Raw genomic sequence first — 26,008 nt, 5'->3', positions numbered from 1 at the left:
AACATCCAAACCGTAATAAATGAAACTAAAACAAACTTTTGACTCACTGTTTGCTTTAAACACAAAGTATGACTACATCATGTCAACAGTAAGTTAAATCATACACAAACAACCCAATTACAGATGAGGGCTGTTTCAGAAATCCTGCTTTTGTGAGCCTATATATAGCCTAAACTATAACGAAAACACATAACAATCATACATAGAGTTACCTGCTAGTTGCTTAAATGAACAACTTTAAGCTTATAAATGTAAGCTTATAAAGTAAATATCTTATCAATAGTTATACAGAATAAACATGACAAGAGGTCTAGTTTATAAAGGAACATTTTTGCAGCTGGTAAAGGTAAACGACAATGTACAATTAGTTTTAACTTCCTGTTTGAGTTGGGATGCTTTTATCTTGAAGGGACAACTTCCTGTTTAACTGTTAGCACTAAGGCAGCTTAATGCCAATCAAAAGACAGAAAATAAGTTTGATCGAAGTTTATAAAATGCATCCTGTTATTAGTACCCCCCGTCGATAGAGGTACAAGGTATGTTTATGATATAAATAAGTACATGTCTTAAATACTGTGTGTTTTAAACTGTGCATTTGTTTAATCATATGCCCAAGCTAAACTTAATTAACGTCGTAAATGTTATTTTAAGTTAACATTCTTCATCCTTCGTTCCTACAATTTAAATGCTGCACATTGGTTTCTGATCGACATAAGCGCTTACTGAACAAATAAGGCACGATGATAACTAAAAAAGTTAGACTATTAGCCTGATGTGTAGCTACGCAACAAATCACTATGGCAACGTATGTGCTCCTGCTTTGATTTCCGAAAAATCCCAGTTTAATTATCTATCCTGGTTTTGTGAAACAGCCCTCTGGTGTTTTCCAGTTATAAAATAAATACATCACAAACAAATGTAGAATCTTAAACTAATTCAGCAGTATGTCAAAAGAATTTATAAGAAAGACAAATAAATATTAAAGAATTAGAGTTTTGTTATGTTTGCATGCCAGCAGAATGAGAGGTAAACTATAAATGATCAAATGTTTTTACTATAAACAGAAATTTCCCATTTTATTAGGATTTTTGATTGAATTGGGTTGAATAGAGATTAATTTGAATCTGTGAAAACACCTAAAATCATTCAGATATCTGGCAGATTTAAATAAATATCAACCATGAAGTTTGCTTCTAAAAGGAAATGAGACAAATGATGATGAGCTATGTAAAAGGAGTATCAAGTATTAGGGTTAATTGAAATGTATAGCTTGAATTTAAATTACTTTTTCTGTAAAGTGCCTCGAGATATTTGTGAATTTTCCCTATTTAAATAAATAAATAAATAAATAAATAAATAAATAAATAAATAAATAAATAAATAAATAGTGATATTGCACTTAAGACGGGTTTTTAATTATAAAGAACATAGAAATTAATGCGGTGGTGAAAAATATTTATTACTTATTTTTACTTCCTATCCAGTCCTTTCAACACGTCGCTCGTGACGTGTGCTCGCGTGCAGTGCGAGAAAGTCCCGGAAGTTGGTGCTTTTTCATTTGCAGCGAGGGGCGCGAGGTGAGGTGCGCTCTGTTCTGTTTACCTGTGCGTATCAGGGGAGGTCAGAGCGAGAGAAAAACAAGCAAACATGGGAACCGGGATATAGCTTCACAACAGCTCGCTTCAGACCAGGTAATTCAATTAAAGTACGTTAATCGCATTTTAAATGTTGTGTGCCGGTTTCTTTTGGTTAGTTTATTTAACTATGGTGTTCATTGCTACTTTAAATATTCCTTGAGTCGTTTTATTGAGCCACCACGGTCACAAAGCGTTTTTGTCCACTTCGTAATTTGTGAATTTATTAACTTATGTTAATTACAAGTTTACATGAACAGGAAAGTGTTGTTTGAACGTTCTTTTAAAATCTGGCAGCTCTTACTGGGTAACATGCTGAGACTGCAGCCTGCTTTGCTACAACAGACACCTTTTACTCATCAGCTTCATGTCGTTGTGAATCCAAACATTTCAAAGCTTGAATTTAAAATATCTCAGAAGAAACACAGCTTGATGACTTCAGAAACTGACATCTCTTTGTTCTTTTTCCTCATCTCTCTTGCATCTTTCCTGTTAAAATCTCTTCCTCTCTGTGTTTTCCGTAAGGAGGGGGATTGATTGTTTGAGCAACACTTACGCAATAAGGTGGGCCAACCCCCCTGCAGTTCAACTCACTTGCTTTGGGGGAAATGATGTCAGTTCACATTGAATTTCTTGTAGTTTCTGTCTCATCTTGTTTATTTCTGCCTTAAGAAACATATTCCTTTAACACAAGTAAAATGATAGTGATTATTTGCATGAGTATGTCAACCAGTCATGGCAGTCACCCACAGCTTTATATTTAATACAGCAGCGTTTCAACATGCAGAGTGTTTGTGGTTTTCTGCAACTGCATGTCTCAAACCTTGTTCAAACAACAAATGGCAGGTTGAGTATAAATACACAACCCTTCTTGGGAATATTGTGTTATTTTTAGATTTTGACGGGCTGTCTTGTCTTCACAGACCACTTCATGCTTAATTAAGGAAGCTGTCTCCCTTTGTAGCTTGTTGCAACACTGATGTAAAATAGAAATGCTTTCTGGTTAAATATGGCTCCTTTGGTTGGTGTTCTCGGTACCGTCCACATAGTTGCTGTTCAAGTATTGTGCTTTGTTGTTTGTACAGTCACCCTGACACGTTTGAAATGCTTTAAAGCTGTTTCATTTTCTTTTTTTAACATGCAGTCTCTTTTGATTGTTAAGAAGGCGTCCAGAGAGGCTTACAAAAGAACATACCAACAGTCTATTTTTATTCCAGATTAATCACTTTTAATTCTAATAAACAGGAAGAAAGTGCCTTTTTTAAGCTATGCCAGAAGTGAAACATGGTTTGTCATAATCTTCACCTCAAGGAAATGTCTCCAGACAATAATTAATAAGAATACAGTGAATAATTTGGCCTTCAGTGTTACTTTCCCTGAACATTCTTTCATATTCTCTGTTGTTGTGCTATTGTAACGGGCTGTGTTTCGTCTGCAGGCCTGCGGCAGAACAGTGACTGTCAGTTAATATATTTTAATGAGGAAGTGGTAATTTAGCGTTTGTTACAGGAAACGTCAACCAACTGAATTTTACATTTGAAGTGTTCATGTGCTGTGTGTGATTCTTGCTACCATATGGAAAATGCAAAGCATTGCAAATGTGGGCATGACGGTCTTAAACGGCTCGTTTCTTGCTATGAATGTTGCTGCTAAGTTTTAAGAATAGCATGACACAGGTGCTTGTTCTAGTTCCTTAAACAGCCCACCTTTAGCTTTGACCCTCTGCAATCTCTCTAATTCTTATCTTTGACAAGTTTTGTCAGGATTCACTGAAATGAAGTAAAATTCTCTTGAGAGAGTTTTATCAGCTATTTTATGCTACAAGGTGGTGAGAAAAGCTGCACAGGAACTTTGTGGTTAGCAGTGTTTCCCTACTTCAGGGACCTAGGTTCAAAACTGTGCTGTGGCATTTCTGTTTGTGTTTTCTCTGGGTACTCTGACTTCCTCCCACAACCCACAGAAAGGTATTTTGGGTTAACTGGTCAATTTAAACTTGTTTTCCATGGAAAGACGATTTTATTGACACCCTGTTAACAATCTAAAAATTCTGGATGCACTGATTGGAGATTTCTGACCAATCACAGATGGCCAAATCCAGATCTGCCCATCTGGATTTGACAGATTTGGATTTCGAAAGCGTTTAAATATAGTGACAAAGTTAAAGGGGACTGTGGCTATTTTTTTGTTGTTGTTTTTTTTCGATTAGATCATCTTCTTATGTAAATATTGCCAATCTCCCAAAATGAAGGAAATCAGTACTGATTTATTGCCCATAAAAAAATGTTATAAGGGAAAAAAAGGGATAAAAGTCACATTAAACGGCTCTGGTTTTAATCAGTTTACCTGCATCATAATTATCGATGCCCTTTATTATCTATTTAAAGTTTATCGTTATGAATAATTGATCATTTTGAAAGTTGATCAGTGTTTATAGAGACATCTAATCACTAATCTCTGACTTCCTGTTTCCTCAGGACATTAGAGAAACATTGACGTGTCCAGTTAGACCCCCTCATTCTACTGGACAGGTATGTGGGGTACACCAAGGCTCTTTTCTGGGTCCTTTTATTTATTATACCCTCATAGTTTAATAAAATCTTCATCACCTTTTATGCAGTTAATCGTCATCTGCATTGCTGTGTTTTTTTCCGTAACAATTTTTATCTGTTGAGAAATATTTCAAAATTGACAAGGTTGGTGTAAAAAAATGCACTTAAGATTGTTTCTCATGCGATTATTGTAATGCACTTATCAGATGTATTAACAACAACAAAACAAATCCATAATCTGTTGGTTCAAATCTCTGCAGCAAGATTCTCAGCTTTAACAGCTCTCCCGTATTAATATCTTTGCACTATCTCTTCATTAATTTTAAAACTCTTAACATTATTTTTCAGGACCATAAATAGTTATGCTCTTCCAACTAAAGTCTTCAAATATCAGTATCTGATATTAAAATTGACGTTATAGCCGATAACCAATATTTAACAATAATCTTCATATTTTATTTCTTTCCTTACCCTTTTGTGAAAAAAAAAAAATGAATACACCACTGACAATGCTTCTCTGCTTCAGTTAAACACACCTCATGAACAACCGTTCCCCTCTTTAACATTCATTATTCACATCATCACAGTTTCACTCACAGGACGAATACCGATAATGTTTAGCTAACGCTAAGATCGACTGATACTGATGTTAATGCTGGTACATCCCGCATCCATAGTTCCTTTCTTTGTCTTCTTAATAATATTTCTGCTTTCCTGCTGTCTTTGTGGACCTCTTCTTGGTTTCTATCTGTGCTAGAAATATAAATAAACTTACTAAATATGATGTGACATAGAGCCCCACTTCTCTTAGCCACTGGCCACTCTGTTGGACTGTGGCCCATATTTATCTTGCCACCATCCACTGGAGGGAGGAGAAAGGAGGCAAAAAACTATGCAAAGCTTGCTGTTACAAAAATGCAGTAGAGTGACATCTTGCTGTTGCCAAGTCTCCATGATAACTTTTAGGATGCTGCCAACAAAGCTTCTGTCCTACGTTCACGAGTTGCTACGTTTTGCTAAGCCTTTAAGATGAGACTGACGTTGAGTTTTTCAGCAAAAGACACTGTAGCTGGTTTTAGGCTTAAAAAGGAATGTATATTTGGAAAAGCTCCTTATTCCCATTGTTTAAGCACGTCATGTTAAAAAGTCAGACAATAGCAACACAGTCGGCAACAACTCCTTTTTCACTATTTATAAAATGCATATCCATATTATTCCTTATGATGGCCTGATGAACATTGAAGCAGATATAAATAATAGATTTTACTGGAGAATCTGGTCCTGTATCGACATCAGAGTTTGTGTCTCGTCACAGTTGGCAGTTAAAATCCTCCTCCTCGTTGCTCCTGAGTGAAAACTTATGACTCGATTTACTTCACTTAAGAAATGTCGCGTGGTCAAATGGTCAGCTGACTACTCTGAGTCTTGTTCACATCTTTTCCCTTATCACTAATAGATCTGGAGGAGGCCTGACTGTAATGTTTTGAACTCATCAGTGCCATGCAGGCTAAACACTGTCTGATTCTAGTCATTGCGTAATTTACTGGTGCACCTATGATTGTCGAGATTCCTAAAAGATTCATAAACTAACTGATTTGTTTTGCAGAGATTAGAATCAGCACATCTCTGCTGAGAAACAATGCACAACCCTTAACTCTATATTATGATACAGTGTTTATATTGTGTTCATTTGTGTAGAAACTGGGAATAAGATGTATTCGGCTACTTTTTTTCTGGAAAACAGCACAGATTGGGAAGAGAAAGCAGTGTTGCAGCTGTTTATGGAATGTTATCTCAACTGAAAGCTTTTAACTTGATGCAGAAGAAAAGCCTGTATCATTTTGCTGTCTCGTAACTCAGACTACATCTTTAGGAGGATTAAAATTGTATTAATTTGATCAATGCTGCTTATTCATAGTGCCTACAGTGTTCTGGAACTGTCAATCTTGTCGGGTGACCTCTGCAGGAAATGATCTTTAATCTGTTTCATTAACTGTCTACATCATCAGTTGTTCATCTGGCTCTGATCACGTGGGTTGATTTTTGCCTTGGATAATATATTGGATTAAATCAGCTGACTAGATCCAGCCTACATCTTATTTCAGGGATTAAAACAATTGTAATCAGGATACTGTCCCACCATGCTTTTTACTGGTTAAATTGTAAAAGGCATTTTTTCAATGAACATTAATTGTTTTGTTTTTTTTTGTTTTGTTTTGTTTTTTTCTCAAGTTTTGGGATCACAATGCTTATCACTGACAAACGTATGCTTTGGTGTTTTCTAAAAAAGTGTAAAGTAAATACAAAATGAGAACACAGAACAAAAAAAGCAGGAAGTTGTGTGAAAAGGTTTTTGTTTTTCTTACCTTCTGATTTTAGACAAACCAATTTTAGTGTCAGACAAAGCTTATCTGAGTAAATACAACATGTGGTTTCAAATATGACTTTCCTATTTCAAAGAAAAAAGTTATTCAAACCAATTCAGCACTGTTTCTCCCCTCTAAATTTTAAAATTGTTAAAACTATTTCACAAGCCGCAAAAAGGCCTATTCAATGCTAAACCTGTGAATTTAAGAAACCACTCAAATGTAACCCAACTGATGACTTAAGTAGGCCAAAAGTTCTGAAAATGTACACCATCGTGACTCGATAGAAAGAAATCGAAGAACAGATGAAAAACAAATTGTCATTGCCGTTTAGCAGTCTGGAAAGGATGACAAAGCCGTTGACTGTGGGACTCCAGTGAGCAGCCGTTTTGTGAAACCTCCCAGGTATGACTGACCTACTAAAACCTCTCCAAAAGTGCATCAGTGACTGATTCAGGAGGTCTTAAAAGAATCTAAAAAATAATTTAAAGCTAATTTAGACAGTTAAGTTAGTTGTTGGGTGAATTCTAGTGACAGGAAATCTCTGGTCGTAATCGATTCGCTTCTTTCTTGTCCAGATATCCACCAGGTTTTCTTTTGAAATCTTGTAGTTTCACTGCTGCTGCCACCATTGTTGGTTTTTTGCATTGACATGATCGCTTGTACCTCTACTGACATTACTGTGCTGCAGCAACAAGTTGTTTCGTTTGTCGTAATGGAGTCACACCAGTTTGACATGTTTATGTCCTATTAAAGGCGCACAGTGTTTGCAGGGCTAAAATCCCTGCTGCCTCAATTAAGGTCAGAGTTTGTGATTCAGCAAGAAGAAAGAGAGCAAAAATAACCTCCATGTGTGAGTTCCAAGGCTAAAACCGTTTCTAAACAAAAGAAACACAAACATTTAGTATTTTCCAAAAAAAGCATCTTGATGAGGCCAAAGAGTTTCAGGAAAATATTCTGTTCATTGACAGAACAAGGAGAAACTTTACGGAATTAGTGCATCATGTTTACATGGGACATAAAATCAACCATTTGAATGAAATACCATCATGCCTAGAGTCAGACGTGGTGGTGTTAGTGTGATGGTCTGGAGCTGCTTTGCTGCAGAAGAACAAGGTGATTAATGAAAACACGCTGCTCTCTAGTGGAAAAATCCTGAAGGACAATGTTCAACCATCGTAAAATAAATGTAGGTGTTGGAATCGACGTGAATGTGATGATGAAGACGCAGCATCATAATCATACATAGAAAAATCCTCCATTGGGGCTGAATGAAAACAATTCTGCAGAGAAGTGTGGACCAAAACTCTTCCACAGTTATTTTAAGCACTTGGAGACAGTAGCACAATGGGTTACTAGGTTTACAGGGAAGTTACTTTTTACATAGGGCTAGGTTGCTTTGACATTATAATTAGTTTGTTCAAAAACAAATAAAGCAAAAAACAGGAGAAATTTGTAAGGAGGTAATTATGTTTTACAAGACTTTAGGTGTGTTGATCAGCAGTCAACACTACTGATCATCTGATATACAGGTCTTTGATTTGTACATCAGATTTTTTTTTAATCTAGATTGAATTATGCAAATTAATATAAATTAGCATCCTTTGTTAAAAACCCCAAGTAGCTCATCAGGTAGGGGATCAATTCTTCTGAAACTTTGAGGCCTGCTGTCTCACTAATTTTGCTTTCTTCATGTATTTTTATTTTTTGTTTGTGTTTGTTATAATTATAAAGCCTATAATCCACACATGATAGATATTCCTGGCTTTGTTGTGGTCAGTCACATTTATTAAGATCTTCTATCATTTCACTCTACAAACACAAAAACCAACAGCATGTATTATGAAGCACTTTTTCTGAGCTGAGTGACAGCTTTGTCTCATAAAAAGAAATAATCTTCAAACCAAGCTACTTCTATCAAAGAACCTGCAAAAAAATTGTTTGTGTGTTAAAGTCTTATAAATTAAATCAATAATCAGTGAAAATCATAATTGGCAGATCAGACCTCCAAAGAAGAATGGAAATCTGTATCAACCAGAAATGGCCTCAGACGTGCATGTTTAAAAATAATTTTAAACATGAACATTTGCACACCCCTGTTAATAAAAATAAAACTAAAGGCAAGTTTAGGCCTGTTAAGACGCATGGAAAAATGTTTATGTAACTAACTCGTACCCACTGATTCTGACACGTCCTCAAGCTGTGTGTCAGAATGACACATAAGACGTAGGCAGGTTATTCATTTGCAAAATGGTCATAAATAAAAGACACATGACCAGCAGAAGGGAAGTTTTTATGTGACTCAGACGACCAGGTTGCTTCAAGCCATGAGCGTTTAGGTTGGACTGTAATTAAGGGACCATGTGGCGGGAACTTCCCATTACACAGCAGGTAGAAAACCCTAATGACTGGTTCACCTTTATGGGTGCAAACAACAAAGAGTTGGACTTTGCTACCCCTCTGATTACTTACAGTAAACGTTTTCTCACAGTAGATTTTTTTTTTTCTTGGAGCATGTGATAATTCCCTGATATTACTTCCTTCCACAGTTCAGCTTAAACTCCAGCGACTGAACGGATCTGGATCTCCCAATCCCAGCCATGGCAAACAAGGAACCTGTGAATCCCTCTCATGCCACGTTTGACCTCTTTGTCCAAGCCAAGACTTGTCAAGAAGTAAAGAAGCACTTCACAGAGCTCTGCAGACACCTGCAACTTGATCCTAAGGATTACAGCAACTTCTACACCAAGCTGAAGGAAAGGCTGAACTACTGGAAGGCCAAAGCTGTGTGGACCAAGTTGGACAAAAGAGCCTCTCAAGAAGTTTATGAGCAAGGAAAAGCCTGCGCCCAGAACAAGGTGCAGTACTATTACACTTCTTGGTCTTTCCATTACAAGTTTAGGAGCTGGTTTTAGCAGCAGCGTTAGTATCTGCAATGGTTAGTGTTTTCCTTCTCATGTTCTAAGGAAGCCGTAAATCAGGTTTAGCTTGATACTGATACTGCCATGTGTATTTATCTGTTGCTGAACAGGCACAATATCTTTCATATTAAAAATGTTATAAAAGGTTTTCCATGCTTTCCTTCAGAGCAGTCATTGACACAATGGTGTTCTACCTCAATTTTGTACAATAACTTTAAGGTTTGAACATAATTAAACTCCACATTTATTGAACTGATTTCCTGTATTGAGGATAAAGCCGCAGAGAGTAAGTATAGATAAATCAGTGCAATAATCAGTAAAAAATTAGCTTGAATGATGAATTATTTTCTTTCAATAAACTATTTCTATCCCAAATGTAAAGAAACCGACAGACTATGTTTTGAATTAAGATTTACTGACCACCAATAGAGCAATTACACTTCAGCTAAGGATTATAAGAGAAAAACAAGATTTATGTTAATTAAGAAAAATATTTTTAATTACAACAGATCATGCATACTAATGATTTACTGAAGTAACGAGATATTCAAGGAAAGATAAAAACAAATTATTTTAATGTTATTTATCAAATTAGTTGTTACAGGATGATGGGGAGGTTATGAACGAGAAATTGAGCATCTAAAATATTTAATATGTAATTTTTCTTAAGAGTTACTGATCCCTTATCACTGCAAAGACGGACGCTTTGCAGATTTATTTCAACTTGAAATACCAAACATTAAAAAAAAACATCATTAATCTTTATGGAGAATACAAAAACAGAATAAAAACAAGGTTTTAAACCGACTCTTATCTGTTAACCTGGAACTAGGTTAGATATGACTGATTTTATTTTTGAAGAACGTTGACCTAGAAACACAGCTGACATGCAGAAAAAAGAAAACAAAAAATAGATTCATGCTCCTTTCTCTTTTTCTTATTAAAATCCAATCTCAAGAAGGTGATTTGACTTGCCTCAGACCCACTTTGGTAAAGATTTATTTGGTTCTGTTTTCTGTCTGAGTCTAAGAACTCCAACAATGAAACATTAATCAACAGTCTGATGTGTAACGACTGCAAAATGTGATGTTTCAGTTGTTGCATTTTTGTGTTTTTCTGATGTAAAGCACTTCGAAATGCCCTGCTGCTGAAAGGTGCTATACAAATAAAATTTGATGTGATTTGATTTGAACAACACACTGATAGTCAGAGCTCAGTGGGAGGAGTCATCACAAGGTACTGCTCGACCAATCAGAAGCAGACATAGAATAACGCCAGAAATAATAAACTGTCTTTTTTAGACTCAGGAGACCAGAAATGTAATAATATACTACTGTTTAATAACTGAAAGTTTTGTAACACTGCATTTCAAATGTACAATTATTCTAATAAATAAGCAAACCTGACTTTTCAAAGTGTAACACATTAATGCTTAAAGTTAGGATTTACTTAAAATGTTGGCACAGTCACATTACATTACATCTAGATGACTTTTAGATATCTTCAGACATTCAGACCAGCTTCTGTAAGATCATAAAACGTTTGTATTTTGAAGTGCCAGGGTAAAAGGTTAACTGCACTAAACCTACAAGTTCAGTGAGGACATTTTTAAAATGAAGTGAAAGGTCAAATAAACCTGCATGTTCACTAAAAAATATATTGTTGTTGTCACTTTGTGTTTCTGAATGTTTTTCTTTGTTTTCTGTTCTTTCTCTCAGTGTCTGGTGTTGGGCGCGGGACCATGTGGGCTGAGGACGGCCATCGAACTGTCCCTGCTGGGAGCTCAGGTGGTGCTGCTGGAGAAGCGGGAGGAGTTCACCAGGAACAACGTTCTCCACCTGTGGCCCTTCACCATCTGCGACCTCCGAGAGCTCGGAGCCAAAAAGTTCTATGGCAAATTCTGTGCTGGTTCTCTGGATCACATCAGTAAGAGACAGAATTATGAATACGATTGCTTGTTTGAACTGAAAATTTATTTGGTGAAATAAGAAGTCACACTGCAAAATCACAAAGTCTTACTAAGTATTTTTGTCTAGTTTCTAGTGCAACTATCTTAGTACACTATGAATGATTTTCAGGAAGATATAGTAAATAATTCCTTAATATTGCTATAAACATACTCGCACAACTATCAGGTTGTTTCACTTCTAACAAGGTAAAAATGTCTTGCTATAAGTGAAATAATCTGCCTGTGGAACTAGCATTTTTGTTTAACAATATTAAGCTTCTATATCTTGGTTAAAGGCTACTTGTGAGTTAGTTTTGTCATATTTAAAGTGTACTAAGATATTTGCACTGGAAACTACTCCAAAAATGCTTGGTAAAATTTTGTTTTTTTGCAGTGCACTAATGCAAACTTCTAGTTAAACTTAGATTTTTTTGTTTTATTTTCAGGCATCCGTCAGCTGCAGCTGATCCTGCTGAAGGTGTGTCTCATCCTCGGGGTGGAGGTCCACACCGGAGTGGAGTACAAGGGCCTTATTGAGCCCTCTGTAGAAAAAGGTACCTCATTCAGCAGCTTTATGTATGCAAACAGTGATGTGTTTACTTAAGACTTTGAGCATTAGATCAAAGAATCAGATGTGGTTGAAGTAAATACAGCTCATACCTGATGTTTCTCTGTAGGTTGGATGGCCAAACTACAGCCTCCGTCTCATCCTGCTGCAGCCTTCCAGTTTGATGTTTTTATCTCTGCAGGGGGAGGCAGGTTCGTCCCTGAGGGTACGGAAAATAAAAAAAGGCATCACTTTAGTTCACCCTGTTCTAGTTTAAATAGGACACTTTCTTTTTTAATGACTATTACCTTAAAACACAAAAGTGCATTAGCATCCGTAAGTAAATTCACATCGATCCTGTTTTCTTTCTTTCTTTTTTTTTCCGTCTGTCAGGTTTTAAGCACAAGGAGCTGAGAGGAAAACTGGCCATTGGCATCACAGCCAATTTTATCAACGGGAACACGGCTGCTGAGGCCCAAGTACCAGAGATCAGCGGGGTGGCCCGGATATACAACCAGAAGTTCTTCCAAGACCTGCTCAATGAGACGGGTACCATTCCTATTAAAATGTGTGCTCAGGGTTGTTTAGACAACTAGTTCTTAAGAGCTGTGACTGTTACACATGGTGTTTACATCCTGTGCAACAGTCACAGTTTTATGCTGCCTCGCAAGTAACGCCTACAGCACAAAACACGATAAATAAAGGTCAAACTAGATAAAAAAAAATATGTTTGTGTTTCTAAGCACCGTCATTGGTGGCCATGGTAACAAGCCTGCATATTTATGGCAGACTCTAACTTGGGGGAGGAGCTATAGCATAGCAGAGAGCAACGGAGAGGGTGTGAGCAGCTCGTACACGAGCATGAACAGTGCTAAAGCCATCCTCTCGGCTCCGATTGGTTGTTTTTTTTTTTTTTTCATAGATAGTGATAGCTTTGACATGTATGTAAAAAAAAAAACAAAAAAAAACATAAGACATACCTACTACAGTTTTAATAGTGTATTTTTTGTAGTCTATTTGTTCAACTAGCAATATCTGCTGAATTGTTTTCCTGTTGCAATTTAAAAAGTTTTATATTCTATCAACTATACAAAATCTGACCAAAACAAAAGCCTGCGTTTTATAACTTTAATATACCTACCACATGATAGGTATAATAAAGAATTATTTGCAATCAATGCTCTGTGTAAATACAGATTAGGAGATTTGCTAATCCTCCTTTTTTCAGGCTCTTCTATTGAACTCTAATCTTTCAGTGCGTCCTGCTATTTGCTCTCCTGTCTAGAATTAGTTTAACAAGCACAAAAGTGTAAATAAACTAGCAACTGCAATTGGAAAACTATAAATCTTTCTGATTTGTTATGTCTTCACTGGCATTTTGTTCCTCTAAACCCACTTTTCTCCCTCCCCGCTCTTCTATTCCAGATATTGATTTAGAGAATATTGTGTACTACAAAGACGACACCCACTACTTTGTCATGACAGCCAAGAGGAAGAGCTTGCTGAAGAGGGGGGTCATTAAACAGGTGAGAACAACACATCCATTACCAAGAAAAAAGTGTGGCTTCTTGGCTGCAGCTCTGGCCTAGAAAGAAAATATTCGAATCAGATAAACACAACAGCTGTGCTTGGGTTTCTGAGCGAAGAGAAGCTGCTAATCAGATCTCCCTTCCTGCAGAATGCTCAAGGCTAATAAACAAAGTAGAAAGAATGTCATTCTTCATGTCATGAATCATTAGATGCAATCTTTCCATTTCTGTCATCAGGATTACAGTGATGCAGATCAGCTCCTGGCACCTGCAAACGTAGATCACGAGGCGTTGTGTCTTTATGCTCACGATGCGGCGTACTTCTCCACTGGAGGCAAGCTGCCGGACCTGCAGTTTGCTCTGAATCCGGCCGGTCAACCTGACGTGGCCATGTTCGACTTCACCTGCATGCACCGCGCCGAGCATGCCTCGCTGGTCCGAGAGAGGAGGGGCAAGAAGCTCCTAATAGCTCTTGTTGGAGACTGTCTGGTGGAGGTAATGGACTGCACTTAAGAGTCGTTCGTCTTGGTTCGTTGGGAACCAGTCTGATAACTTAAATGTGGGGTGGCTCCTTTGTTAATTGGTGTGCCTATGAGTCTGTTTATTTTTAGAGACTCAAATGACAATAGCAACGGCATTAAGCTTTAATTTTGCAGAGTCACGCTGAAAATAATGCAGAGGTTTGAGAATCTAATTTACAGCTAATTGTTATGCAATAACACAGCTGTTTAATTAAAATGTGTGATTAGATGAGCTTAAAAAAATTCTCCATTCATAATGCCGTGCTTAAAAAACATTTTGAGTTATCTGGATTTTTGATTAATGTTCTTATAGTGGCAATGATAATATGCTCTTTCTTTGTGCAAATTAGATTTTGTTCACTACTAACTACCAAAACCGTCTCCATAATAAGAAAAAGTATAATTTAGTTTCAGTTCTAGAGGTAAAGCCAGCAGTAAATGAATGGATTCCAACATTATATCTATTTATGCATCTTCACCTTCTTTAGATTTTGACAAAACAGCATCAAAAACATGTTTGCTGATTCAATTACCTACCAAAGAAGCAAGAGTCTATAATTTTGATCGAATTAATGAATAGAGAAACATAAACTGCAGCTTTTTCTGTGAAAAATACAGAATATTTACTATAATAGAAGGTCCTACTTGTGTATTCTAGTCTCTCATTTAGTTTTCACTGTCTTCACTCTGCAGCCGTTTTGGCCTTTGGGAACAGGGATCGCCCGAGGGTTCTTGGCTTCATTTGACACGGCGTGGACGGTGAGGAGCTGGGGGATGGGGATCCATCACATGACTGTCATTGCTGAGAGGTAGGTGAATCTGAATGTATTGTAATTTTGGTGTTTTTGCTTTGACTTTAATATTCTGCTTTAATTTCTTTAAAACTAATCCAGAGAAAGCATGTACCAGCTTCTCTCCCAGACCACACCTGAAAACACCAGCAAGAAGTACTCTCTGTACAGCATCGACCCGAAAACGCGCTACCAGAGACTCAACCTGTCCGCCATTCACACTCGCCAGGTTAGCATGCTTATCTGCTGTTTGCTCAACTGAGACTGAGACTGAGGTCTCTCCAGCAATCAGGACATAATTTAGAAAGATTACTGTTGAAAGAAAATCTTAGAGGCAGCAATACATTTGCATTAAGCAGCTCAAAATTAACAAAATGCATTAAAATATTATGTGTTTAGCAGCAGTTTGTGAATTTTTACATTACTTAGAACTTGATTTTTGACATTTTCCACCACTTTATTCAGGTGCAGCACCTATATGATGAGAAAAGCCATTCGTTAACCATAAAGCTGAAGGAAAATCGGGCTCACATGCGTCAAGGTGAGTTTCTACAAATTTGATCACATTGACAGCAGTTAGTAGTTCCTCTTTAGATAAGTCAAACCTTATTTTTTTGTAGATAACAAATGCCATGTTTACTGATCTACAGGGACTGATTGCTGGTTGTTTATATGTTTTGCTTCCTCAGATTCAATGAGTGGTTTTAACGAGTTGCTGAGATGGTGCCAGAACAATACCAGAGGGTACGACAATGTGAACATTAAGGATTTCAGCCAGTCCTGGAAGTCCGGCCTCGCGCTGTGCGCTCTCATCCACCACTTCAGACCTCATCTGATGTGAGTTGCAATCTTTGTGGGACTGATTGGGTTGTAATGATCCAAGCATTGCCATTCCTCCACCAATTTCTCTGATAATCAGTCCAAGATGTCAGTAGCTCTGTATCTAAAATGCAAAGAAGTCTGAATTAAGTCAGATGGCTTAGCATTTTATTTTGCAGCAAAATTGACTAAATCGCTGAAAAAGGATCTAAAATCCTACTGATTAAACACTATACAAATTGAAAGAGTTTGTAATTTCTGCTAAATTTCCTCCGTATAAAATGTTTATTTACCAAAAAGTATTTCATTGTTTTGACTGTCCAAACATCTGGTTATGTAAATGTTTGAATGATGTTTCTCTCTTTCGCCCAAAGTGACTTTTCCTCGCTGGATGAGGCGAACAGAGTTCACAACAACCAGCTGGTGTTCAGTGTGATCCATAAGGAGCTGGGAATCCCTCCGGTCATGTCTCCCAGTAGTCAGATCGACAAGCTGTCCATGGTTCTCTACCTCACCCAAATCAAAGATGCTGTCACTTTGCCACCAAAAGGTAAATAATTTCACTCGGGTATTTTTATATTCTGGAAATGTAGATCTGAAAATCATCTCAATTTGAACTGAGACCATGGAGGTGCATTTTTATAAAGTAGAAAGTCATTAACCCTGCATTCATCCAGTGGCAAATTTGTAATGAAATTTTAAAATGTGATAAAGAAAGTGTGAATTAGGTGTTTCCATGCAGTTACTGCGTGTGTTTTAGTGATACAAATTACACTTCTTTTTGTGACTCGTGTCTTAAAGAAGGATATTACAAATTGATATGTTTAATGTCACCTTTATCATTATCACAATCGTACAACAAAATATTATTATGATGATATGTAATCAGTAATCTTTATGAAGGCCATAATGTTCCTCTTCATGTAAAGGCCGTAAAACTAGTTTTCCTTCGCTGTGAGACGATGAGTCAGGTTGAATTATTGAAATAAATTAACTTATTCAGATTTACTGAGGTGCAGCTGTGCTTCTGAAGACGGTTGCTTAGACACCACGCTGCATTTGCATCACCTTAAAAGGAGTCAGGTGTTTTCCCTACAAAATGCATTCAGTGGCTCTGTCTCTTTAAGATCAGGGTACCCATAATTCACTGGGCTTAAGTGGCTTGTGCCGTGCTCAGAGCCAGCCTGTACTGGTTGTGTTGCTCTCCTGCACTGAGCCAGCCCAGCAGCAGGCAGAGCGAGCGGTGGGCTTTTAGGGCTCTGGCGGGGGGTGCAGCCTTTCTTCCAGGGCAGATATTCCCTCCACTATCAGCAGCAGAGGTATTTTCACACCAGGATGGTAATGCGGCGTAGACTCAATCGACTAGTGGCGGTGGATGAGCTGAAGTGGGCGTGATAGGCGCTCTCGTCTGCTTTGCTGCTCTGCTCGGGATCGGCTGAGCGATGCGCAGGCAGGAGGGAGCAGTCAGTCTCCAGTAACCTCATCTGAATGAGAGGAGAGGGGGAGCGTTGGTGATACCAGGAATGAAGAGTTTTGGTTTGGGTTGACAAGTTGAAATCTGCTGCTGCTGCTGTGACGCCACAGAAATTAGAAGCAATAATCAAATAGGATGCAGCTTACCTTTTTAAAGCTTTAAAAGAGAAAATACGGCATCAGAATTTATCAAGTAAAATTATAAATGGGGAAATGGTGAGTATTCAGGTGGAATCTGCATTAATTTGTCTCTTCTTTTCTTTCTTTCTGACATTTCTTTCCCTTTCTGTTGACGACAGAACCTGCAGGCCCCCTGCCACCGACCACGTCTCTGAGTCTCTCTAGGACAAAGTCAGCTGTCTTTTTCCTGAGCAAGCTGAAGCACCTCTCACTGCAAAAACAAAAGGTAAGACCACTGAGTTAGGGATTACACAGCCTGCAGAAATATCTGATCAGGATGTTTTCAGACACTCTTACTTGCTGGTCTGAGGAAACAGATGTGTGGTCTCCTTTGGTTTATATTTTGTGACTTTTAAGGTTCATAATATTGCTTTTTGAGGTCTTTGGATACAATTCTCTGTTTTCTCTGCAGGAAAGACTGGCGACTCTGAAACGAGGTGCACAAGCTGAGAAAATCATGGAAGATGAGAAACCTGTGAGTTTTATTTGGTTCTTCACTTTAACTGTCAGTGTCTTCCCTTACTTTTATTTACTGATTCTTCCATTTGCCCTTCCTCAGACGTCCGTGCTACCTGCGTCTCCTGAAGTGCATCCAGTTCCTCCCGCTGCGGCCGCCGCCTCTCCACCACCAGAACCAGAACCAGCCGAGACTCTGCTGACGACCGACAACGAGCAGTGCTACTTCTGTGGGAAAATGGTGTACGCGGTGGAGCGCATCAGTGCTGAGGGGAGGTTCTTCCATCGGAGCTGCTTCACCTGCCACAGCTGTGGCATCACCCTCAGATTGGGAGGATACGCCTTCGACAAGAACAGTGGTGAGTTGAGCATTTTTTGCTTCTGACATAACTTCAATCCAAAATACTTTAGATTTATTTAATCTGCCAAATAAATCAGTCGTATCTCCTTTGCAAACCTCATTAAGGCGTGTCCGTACGAAGTGTTTGTGCAGATAGGAAAGCAACCTGTGTTCATACTTGCAGCTTCAAGTCCCCACCCTCCACTCAAAGTGCAGATTTGCTGATGCACTTTGGTAGATTATTTTTTTTAAAACTATGATTACGATTAAAGGCAGTGAATACATCCATATCCTGCAGAGTCGTTGAATGCAGGATTGAGTGGTGATTAAACATTTTCTACTTGCACTTAAAAGCCAGAGATGAAAGATGCAAAGAGCTGTCAGCCCTAGTTTGTCAGAGCAGATGGAGCTGGAAGGTGGATGGGTAATTGTTTCTTTCTGTCAGTACTTGTATGTGTTTAAATATAACATTTTTCTCAGTACTGCCAGTCTTTAAAGTCTCTTTAAATCTACACCAGGATCACTCCAAGGAGAGCTTGCTTTTTAATGATTTGTAGCAAACATCTAGTAGACATAGTTAATTTAGCATTAATACCAATTTTTTAATTAATTTTGCAGTGAATTATTTTACATTTTTAATGTAAAGAGGTATGAAAAGAAATATTTTATTTCTATCTATTGTAGAGCTGCTATTTCAGTCTAATCTAATAGACTGAAATATTTTAAAGATCATTTTTTAAAGATCAGGAGCAGAAAAATTATTTAATGGTGGGAAGTATTTGAAGATGCCTTCATCTTAAAAATGTGGCTCTTAAATTATTTTATTTTTGTTGGGTTCAAACTTGTTTTTTTTTATTGTTATGTTCTAACTTGTTTTTTTTATTATGCTAAACAATTAAAAAGAATTAAAAAAAATTAATAGACTGCTATTTCAGTCTATTTTAATAAACTGAAATAGCAGTTGTGAGGTTTTTCCACACATCTTTTTACAGTTATGCTATCGCCATGCAAAATGCCTCTGCAAGACAAAAACGCACTGGATTTTTCAGAGATTTCTGAACCTCAATAACGGCATAAAATGATCCAGTTGAAAAGACTTTTGCTTTTTTTTTTTCAACAGAGCATGTTATTGTTGTGACCTTGTCAAACTATATTAAAGATTGTAGCTGAAAATTTGTAAATGAATATTATGATCTCATTGAGCTGCTGAATGACTATTATTTCTCCTCTTTTCTCATTTAGATTAAAAATTAAGCATCAAAAAACTCTTAAACTGATAGCAACTAAGATGGCAAAGGGGGACTTGGATTATTGTAGTTGTATAGTGTTGAGATGGAACAAAACAAATGAAGATTGATAACCCTGAATGGAGTTATGACACATTATACGTGGGTCAGTATCAATCTGAGCCCCATTTGGTTGAGAAATGCTTGATTTTTAAATCCTGCATGTGTTCAGGGTTTCCACCTGCTTGATTTGTGATTTATAAAAGCTCAGAGAGGATGTCATCTTTGTGGGTTTGTACCGAATGTTTTAAGAGGCTTTTGACTGCCTGACAGGTAGATTTCTATTTAAAATGCTGTCTAAAACATTCACAGCCCCCTTCGGTCTCACAGCAACCAGTACAGCTGAGCGTTGTCTCAATATTTCTTTTATGAGGAAGAGCTTTGCATATTAAAAACGGCAGCGTGCCATCAATCATGATGGGGAGCCCACTGTGACCCGGGCAATTCTGGAATGCTGCTTTTAAAACCCAGAGGTGGGCAGAGTACTGAAGATTGTACTCATGTAGGCGTAGCACTACTTTGACATATTTTTGTAAAAAGTCTACTCAAGTACTGAGTAACTGATCAAATTATAAATTATTTAAAAATTACCTAATCAGGTGGACCTAAAGTTAAATGGAAATTTTTGTATTTTAAGTTCATATTCATTCATATAAGTACCAAACAATAACATCAGGCAAAATATTTTTTTTTTCAAAATCAATTTTTTTCAATATAAAGTTTATGAAACTTTGACAAAAACTGCTGGTGCGTGGTGAATTTTTTTTAAGACAAGTTTATTCTTCACTAAGTGGGTAGAGAAAACAGAAATTTGAATCGAGTAAGAGTAGCGATACTTCATCATAAAATTACTGAAGTAAGGAGTAAAAAGTACAGCGTAGCAAAAATACTCATAAAAGTACATTCTTTGACAAAAGTCACTCTGGTAAATATGACTGGTTACTACCAGACTATGGTAAAGCCTTTACATGAATAACAATTTTTGTTTACGATGCTGATATTTTTACAAAAGGAAAACATGTGAACATTTTTACCTCTTCTCTTCCCACAGGGAGATTTTACTGCGAGATGCACTCTGAAGATTTGTTGCTTATTAATGGTGTCGAAGCATCCTGTGAGGTGGGTCACTGACCGAACAGACGGGAGGGATTCTCTGGGTTTTTTGTGGTGCAGTGGTCTGTATATTTCACTCATAACTTTGTTATTTAGGACATCGATGAAGATGAAGAGAACGAACTTTCCAGTGAGAGCTACACGCCGTCTCCATCAGATGAAGAGTACTTCCTCAAACCAGATGGTGTCTCCTCTACTGTCACACATTCAGATGACCAAGAAGAACCGGATCAGACTATCCATCAGTCCAAAGGAGACTCCCAAGAACCACAGAAGACGAGCACTTTTCCAGATCCTGCATCTAAACCTGAGATATTGGAGCCCCCTCAAGATGAGCCGATGGCTTTTCCCGTTCCAAAGCCACGCCTGTCCCGTCAGACGACCCCCACCTCCGAGCCCTCGCCTCCAGTGGCGAAACCTCGCAAAGTCATCCTGACTCCGCAGACATCTTTTCCTGAAGCGGCTCCAGAGGAGACCTCTAAAGCAGGACCAGATTTCTCTCTCAAACCACTGCGAAAGCTTCAGCTGTCCATCGAGGAGCGGAACGAGCTGGGGAATCTGCAGAGCTTCAGCGCAGACTCAGACTCCGAAACCCAAGGCGGGTCGTCCTCCTGCTCGTCTTCCTCCGCAAACGCAGGTGGGCCTCCTAAACAAGAGGGCCAGGAAGGACCAGAAGAAGAGGGCTACTGGAGCGGGAGCACAGCTAGTCTCATCCGTGAGAAGAAGAACCGTCACTGCTTCAAGCGAAAAGAGATGCCGAGCGGGCAGAACCGAGTCCGGTCCAAGTTTTCCCCCTGGAACCTGTCCTCACCGAGGATCAGCAGAGACTGCCGACTCACCGTCCATCCAGGCAGAGTCGGTATGTGGATCCCTGATCTTCTGATATGGGAGGAAAACATACTTTACTCCACTTTCAGTGAGAATATTATTTTTTAAATACTTGGAAAAGCTCAAACATTCTGCTAAAGTCTTCCAGTACTTTGTTCTCTTTGACAGCTTATTTCTTCTTCATACTTCAACCTAGAAACTCAATTCAACTTTTGAACAAGTCAACATGATAAGCTACCTTCAGATGATGAAACGTTTTGACATCCCTTATAGTTTTTCTAAAATCACAAGTTAAGTTTTATGGCCATTTTCATTTTTACAATGTAATAAAATTTATGGGATTCTTCAACTGCCACAGCGCAAAAATTAGCGCTTTCTCAAGTTTGTTTTTTCACAAACAAAATGGTGCTGTCCGTACATATTTCACTCTATGGAAATAATTTTTACTTCTGAAAGTAGCTACGCGTGTCTGTGATGAGAAAATATAAACGTCTTTGCAATAGGTCTTGCATTTTTCTTTCAAACACTTGTGGAGAGCAGGCATGTCACACATCTACTCTTCTGCCATTTTAGATCTGCTTGTCTTCAGCTTCCTTCTCGTCTTTCTGTCTTCAACTTTGTTCAGCTTTGCTTCTCTTCAGCGTCTTCCAGTCCGTTCTTTCAGCAGACTAGCATTCTCACGGATGTTTAGCAAGAAACAACCTTTTTTCTAATTTATCTACATTTTTACTCTTAAAACAGAGACGACCTTCCATCACGTTCATAGCACGGACGGTGTTGATGATGAGGATGATGACGACGACGATGATGATGACTATATGTTTGATGAACAGGAAGACTTGTTTGACATGAAGGTAAAGGTCCGAAGAGTTTGTATTTATAATAGGAAATACACTTAATGTTCTTCATGTGTTGAATGTTGTCTCTTTCCCTGCAGCAGGAGCCATCTGACCCGGTTCAGGCAAAAAAGTTTGAGTTGAAGAGGATAAAGACACTGCAGAGGAGAGCCAAGATGAGTGTAATGGATCGCTTCTGCAAAGCTCAGGTTTGCACGAAAGTCAAATTTCATCAACATATCTGTTGACTTAATGTGCTTAGACCTGGAGTTGACATGCATCCTGGGTAATCTGAGCAACTTCTCTACATTTTGCAGAACTAGCAGGTTTTTGTGTCAATTTCATTTCATCAACTTGTTCTTTATTTAGTGGAAGATAGTAGAACTGAACCTTTCATTTACAGGTTCATCTTAATAAATTTAAATATCTTCCAATTCCAAAAGTAAAACTCATGCAGATTTGTTACTTACAGAATAATATTTTTCAACGCTTATTTATGTTTTTTCAATTAGCTTTAATTATTTTCCATAAATTTGTCAAACTTTTGGGATTTTGCAGCAACTCTGATTAAAAGGAAGGAGGAAAAGGTTAAATGTTGGTTTTCTGCTGTTGCCCTGTTATAAATGTAAATGATTAGCCTTCATAATATCTCTGAATGCTTTTATTCAAGCAGCTCTACTGGTTAAGGACTAAAAGCCCTCTCTGTGTTTTACTACGTCACCGCTGTTAATGTTTACATAAAGCCTGTTTGTTTTTTCACTGAACCTGAAAAAACATTAAATATGGGGTCTACTAATGTAAAATAAAATATTACTTATTTTCCAGTCAATCCAGCGTCGACTGGAGGAGATTGAAGTCTCCTACAAGGACCTGGAGGAGAAAGGCGTGAAGCTGGAGAGAAGCCTGCGTAGACAACCCAGTAGGTCTTTTATTTGTTTTTTGAACTAATATTTATTGCAGTTTGTTGTTGTGCAGTTTTTATTTGTTGAATTTCTGCTTGTTTTATGGCTATTATACACCCATTACCTTTACCCATTTACTATCCACACTACCTTTAGACAGAATCAATATTATATTTTGCTAAATGTTTTTTTTTTTTTTTTTTTTTTTACTTCTGCTCAAGTTTAATTTTCCCAATTAAATTCCATAAATGTCTGATTCACCTGATGCTGTTGTAAAGGGAAAAAAATATCATTGTTCCTTCATTCCTGGTGCTAAAATCCATCCTGAATTTGGTTGTTCATAATTTAATTTCCCTTTGGGTTTGGTAAAGTATTTTTAAATTTAAATTTGATTGTGAGTGTCTGTACATTCATTCCTAAGGTTAACATACAACTAAACCCACATTAAAGTCAGTTTTTGTTATTTTCTTACATTGAAATAACAAAACAGCAGCTTTTCTCCATTTGCATATTTAGAAGGAAAATGTTACTTTATTATTTTGTAAGTCAGCTGAATGTCTTTTTGAGCATTCCCATGTGACCCATGTCAGATTTCAAATGGTTCTGATATTTGATCAAACTCATCTTCCACTTTTTAATAAAAAAAAAAAGCCCAAATGATTCACAAACTATTTGTTTTCGCCCTCGCCCAGACAACAGCGATTCCTCTGAAACGATTGAAGAATGGATCCAGCTGGTCCATGAAAAGAACGCCTTGGTCTCGGAGGAGTCGGACCTCATGGTGGAGTAAGTCGCAGCGTATCAGGAAACGAGCGCAGCCATGGAGTTAATAACAGCAGACCTTTGAGCAGCCGGTGGTCACTGTTTGCTCTCTCCATGGCAGCGCTGCGCCTTCATGTTGCCTGTTTAATGACCTGCAGCATCAGCAGGATGTGCTGCAGACGTGGCTGAGCTGTAGTTTGTTTTTCCCCTCAGGTCCCGACAGCTGGAACTGGAGGACAAGCGCAGCACGTTGGAGCTGGAGTACAGGAAGTTAATGGAGATAAAAGGTGGGTGGTTCCGTCTGCAGGAACTCTGACCTCGCTCTGAATGCCATTAAAGATACAAATACTCAACTTATAAGCAACCAACACTGCAGTATTTTACTTTCCATGTCACTGCAGTGCTTTGTCGATGTGCTGTTTTTCTCCGTTCTAAACATCTTGTATCTCTGCACAGTCAGTAAAAAAAATATCTAAATCTGTTGTGTTTTGCTTGATTAACTTAATTAAACTCGTCATCAGCCCGTTTCTTTGTTCAATTAGCTACAAGTATAACAAATAATGGAGTACTCTATACCATATACTTTTGTAAAGCTTTAAAGTAAGATGTCTAATTAAGTGCAGCTTGAGTTCAGTAGTCTGAGGCACTAAAAAAAGTGAGTTTATTGCAAATTTTCTGCAAAAAACATTGGGTTTACATAACTACTTACTCCCACCTGCAGATGGCAGTATTTACTTCATTCACACTGCTGCCTCAGCCTTTAATGTGATGAGTAACAAAAATCAAGATATTTAAGTTCTTGGAACAGAAATGTTTTTCTTTTTTCCTAAGCTTTACCATTTTTTTTCTATATGTAGATTTTAAAAGGGATTTAATGAGTTAAAATCACAAAACTAATTTTGAAATCCTGAATGGATTGATTGTAAATTTAACATTGAAGTATGTTTTTCAGTAGAAATGCACCGATCCGATATTAATATCTGTATCGATCCTGATATTGAGAAAAAATCTGGATTGGGTATCATGGATAAAGTGGATCGGTGCATCCTTATATTTTTAGCACAGAAAAATATCACTTGTTTACAAGTAATTTGTGTTTGTATGTCTTTTCTTTTCCTTTCCAACAGATAAGACGCCAGAGCAGCAGGAAGAAGAAAACCGGATCTTTGATCAGATTCTTGAGGTGGTGGAGATGATGGACTCTCTAGTGACATTTTTGGATGAGAAGCGGCAGAAAGAAATGAGCGAAAAGGAAGAAGCTCTCTCCATCAAAGAGGCCAAAAGACACTCCAAGGCAGGAGCTCAAGTTCAGTGGGCTTAAGCGTTTTGGACACACACACACACAGGCCGGATGAACCTGCACAGACTGTAGGTGACGCTTTTTCTCTGTGTGAGATTCAGACTTGGAACCTGAAGGGTTAAACTTTGCAAAGCCAAAGATGAGACGACATCATTGTTGGAGGCAGCAGACTGCCAGCGATTCCCTCAGAGGAAGAAAAACTCGAGGTTGCGTGGATATGCTGGTGGTCACATGTCCCGGCAACAAACTTTATTTGAAAGCTGATGTTTACACGTCTGTTAAGCAATCACCCGGAGACCTACCTGCTTCAGTGTCATAAACCTGAAGTCGAGATAAATCAGAGATTAGAAACCTGCAGAAGGACCTTCAGATAAACACAGGAGGGATTCTGTTTCTGCAGACATGTTGGTTTATTGTTTATAAATAATTTTAACTGTACATTTAATTACCACTGGACAAAATTCTCATCCAGGATATCTAGAGTCTGTTTTATATGTTTGCATACATGATATACACATGAGTGGGACCTGAATGAGGGATTCAAAGTTTGAGATTCTTTTTGTATTCAGTTTGTTTTCATCTGTTACTGTTGATGAATTTTGTAGCATTTTCAGCTTTTCGCCACGTTCAGTCTTCACAGCATGCTGGTTTGATAATCTCAGGGCTCGGCCGTTGAGTTGTGCAGGGTCACATGTGGTTTGTCTGGGTGTAAACTGGAGAGGAAAATCATCCAGAATGAGACCGGTGGGTTGGACTTTAATGCCTTCATTCATCATTTGCAAATGAAAGAAATTGAGACTGAAACGGATCAGTTAATAGAAGCCTTACGCCATAATTATCATCCTGCTGCCATTTTGTGCCATTTGAACCACTTCACAGTATATCAAATAAAAATATCACACTTTGA

The 26,008-nt window shown here is 37.9% G+C and overlaps 1 protein-coding gene across 4 annotated transcripts; it reads left to right on the top strand.

The window, feature by feature from the left end:
- Positions 1–437: 437 nt before the first annotated feature.
- On the top strand, positions 438–26,008 carry mical1 (microtubule associated monooxygenase, calponin and LIM domain containing 1). 4 transcript variants are annotated; one of them, XM_015044274.1, is made up of 25 exons: positions 438–536; positions 4,109–4,162; positions 9,099–9,407; positions 11,189–11,396; positions 11,865–11,972; positions 12,096–12,191; positions 12,359–12,514; positions 13,391–13,491; positions 13,732–13,989; positions 14,709–14,824; positions 14,909–15,035; positions 15,272–15,347; positions 15,496–15,643; positions 16,000–16,175; positions 17,398–17,504; positions 17,691–17,753; positions 17,838–18,093; positions 20,412–20,479; positions 20,570–21,332; positions 22,043–22,155; positions 22,239–22,346; positions 22,963–23,056; positions 23,732–23,825; positions 24,015–24,088; positions 24,929–26,008. In XM_015044274.1, exons 3-25 carry the CDS (start codon positions 9,150–9,152, stop codon positions 25,120–25,122), a joined length of 3,762 nt encoding a protein of 1,253 aa, XP_014899760.1. In that variant the 5' UTR covers positions 438–536; positions 4,109–4,162; positions 9,099–9,149; the 3' UTR covers positions 25,123–26,008. The 4 variants fall into 4 exon arrangements, with proteins under 4 accessions (XP_014899760.1, XP_014899762.1, XP_014899761.1 ...); XM_015044276.1 differs by lacking the exon at positions 438–536 and adding an exon at positions 1,536–1,691 and having other exon boundaries at positions 22,242–22,346; XM_015044273.1 differs by lacking the exon at positions 438–536 and adding an exon at positions 1,538–1,691.

This window comes from Poecilia latipinna, unplaced genomic scaffold, assembly GCF_001443285.1.
Source record: "Poecilia latipinna isolate Pla-1442-1.1 unplaced genomic scaffold, P_latipinna-1.0 Scaffold666, whole genome shotgun sequence".
NCBI lineage: Eukaryota > Metazoa > Chordata > Actinopteri > Cyprinodontiformes > Poeciliidae > Poecilia > Poecilia latipinna.
The sequence above is the reverse complement of the archived record's forward strand: the minus strand, read 5'-3'. Positions and strand labels throughout refer to the sequence as shown.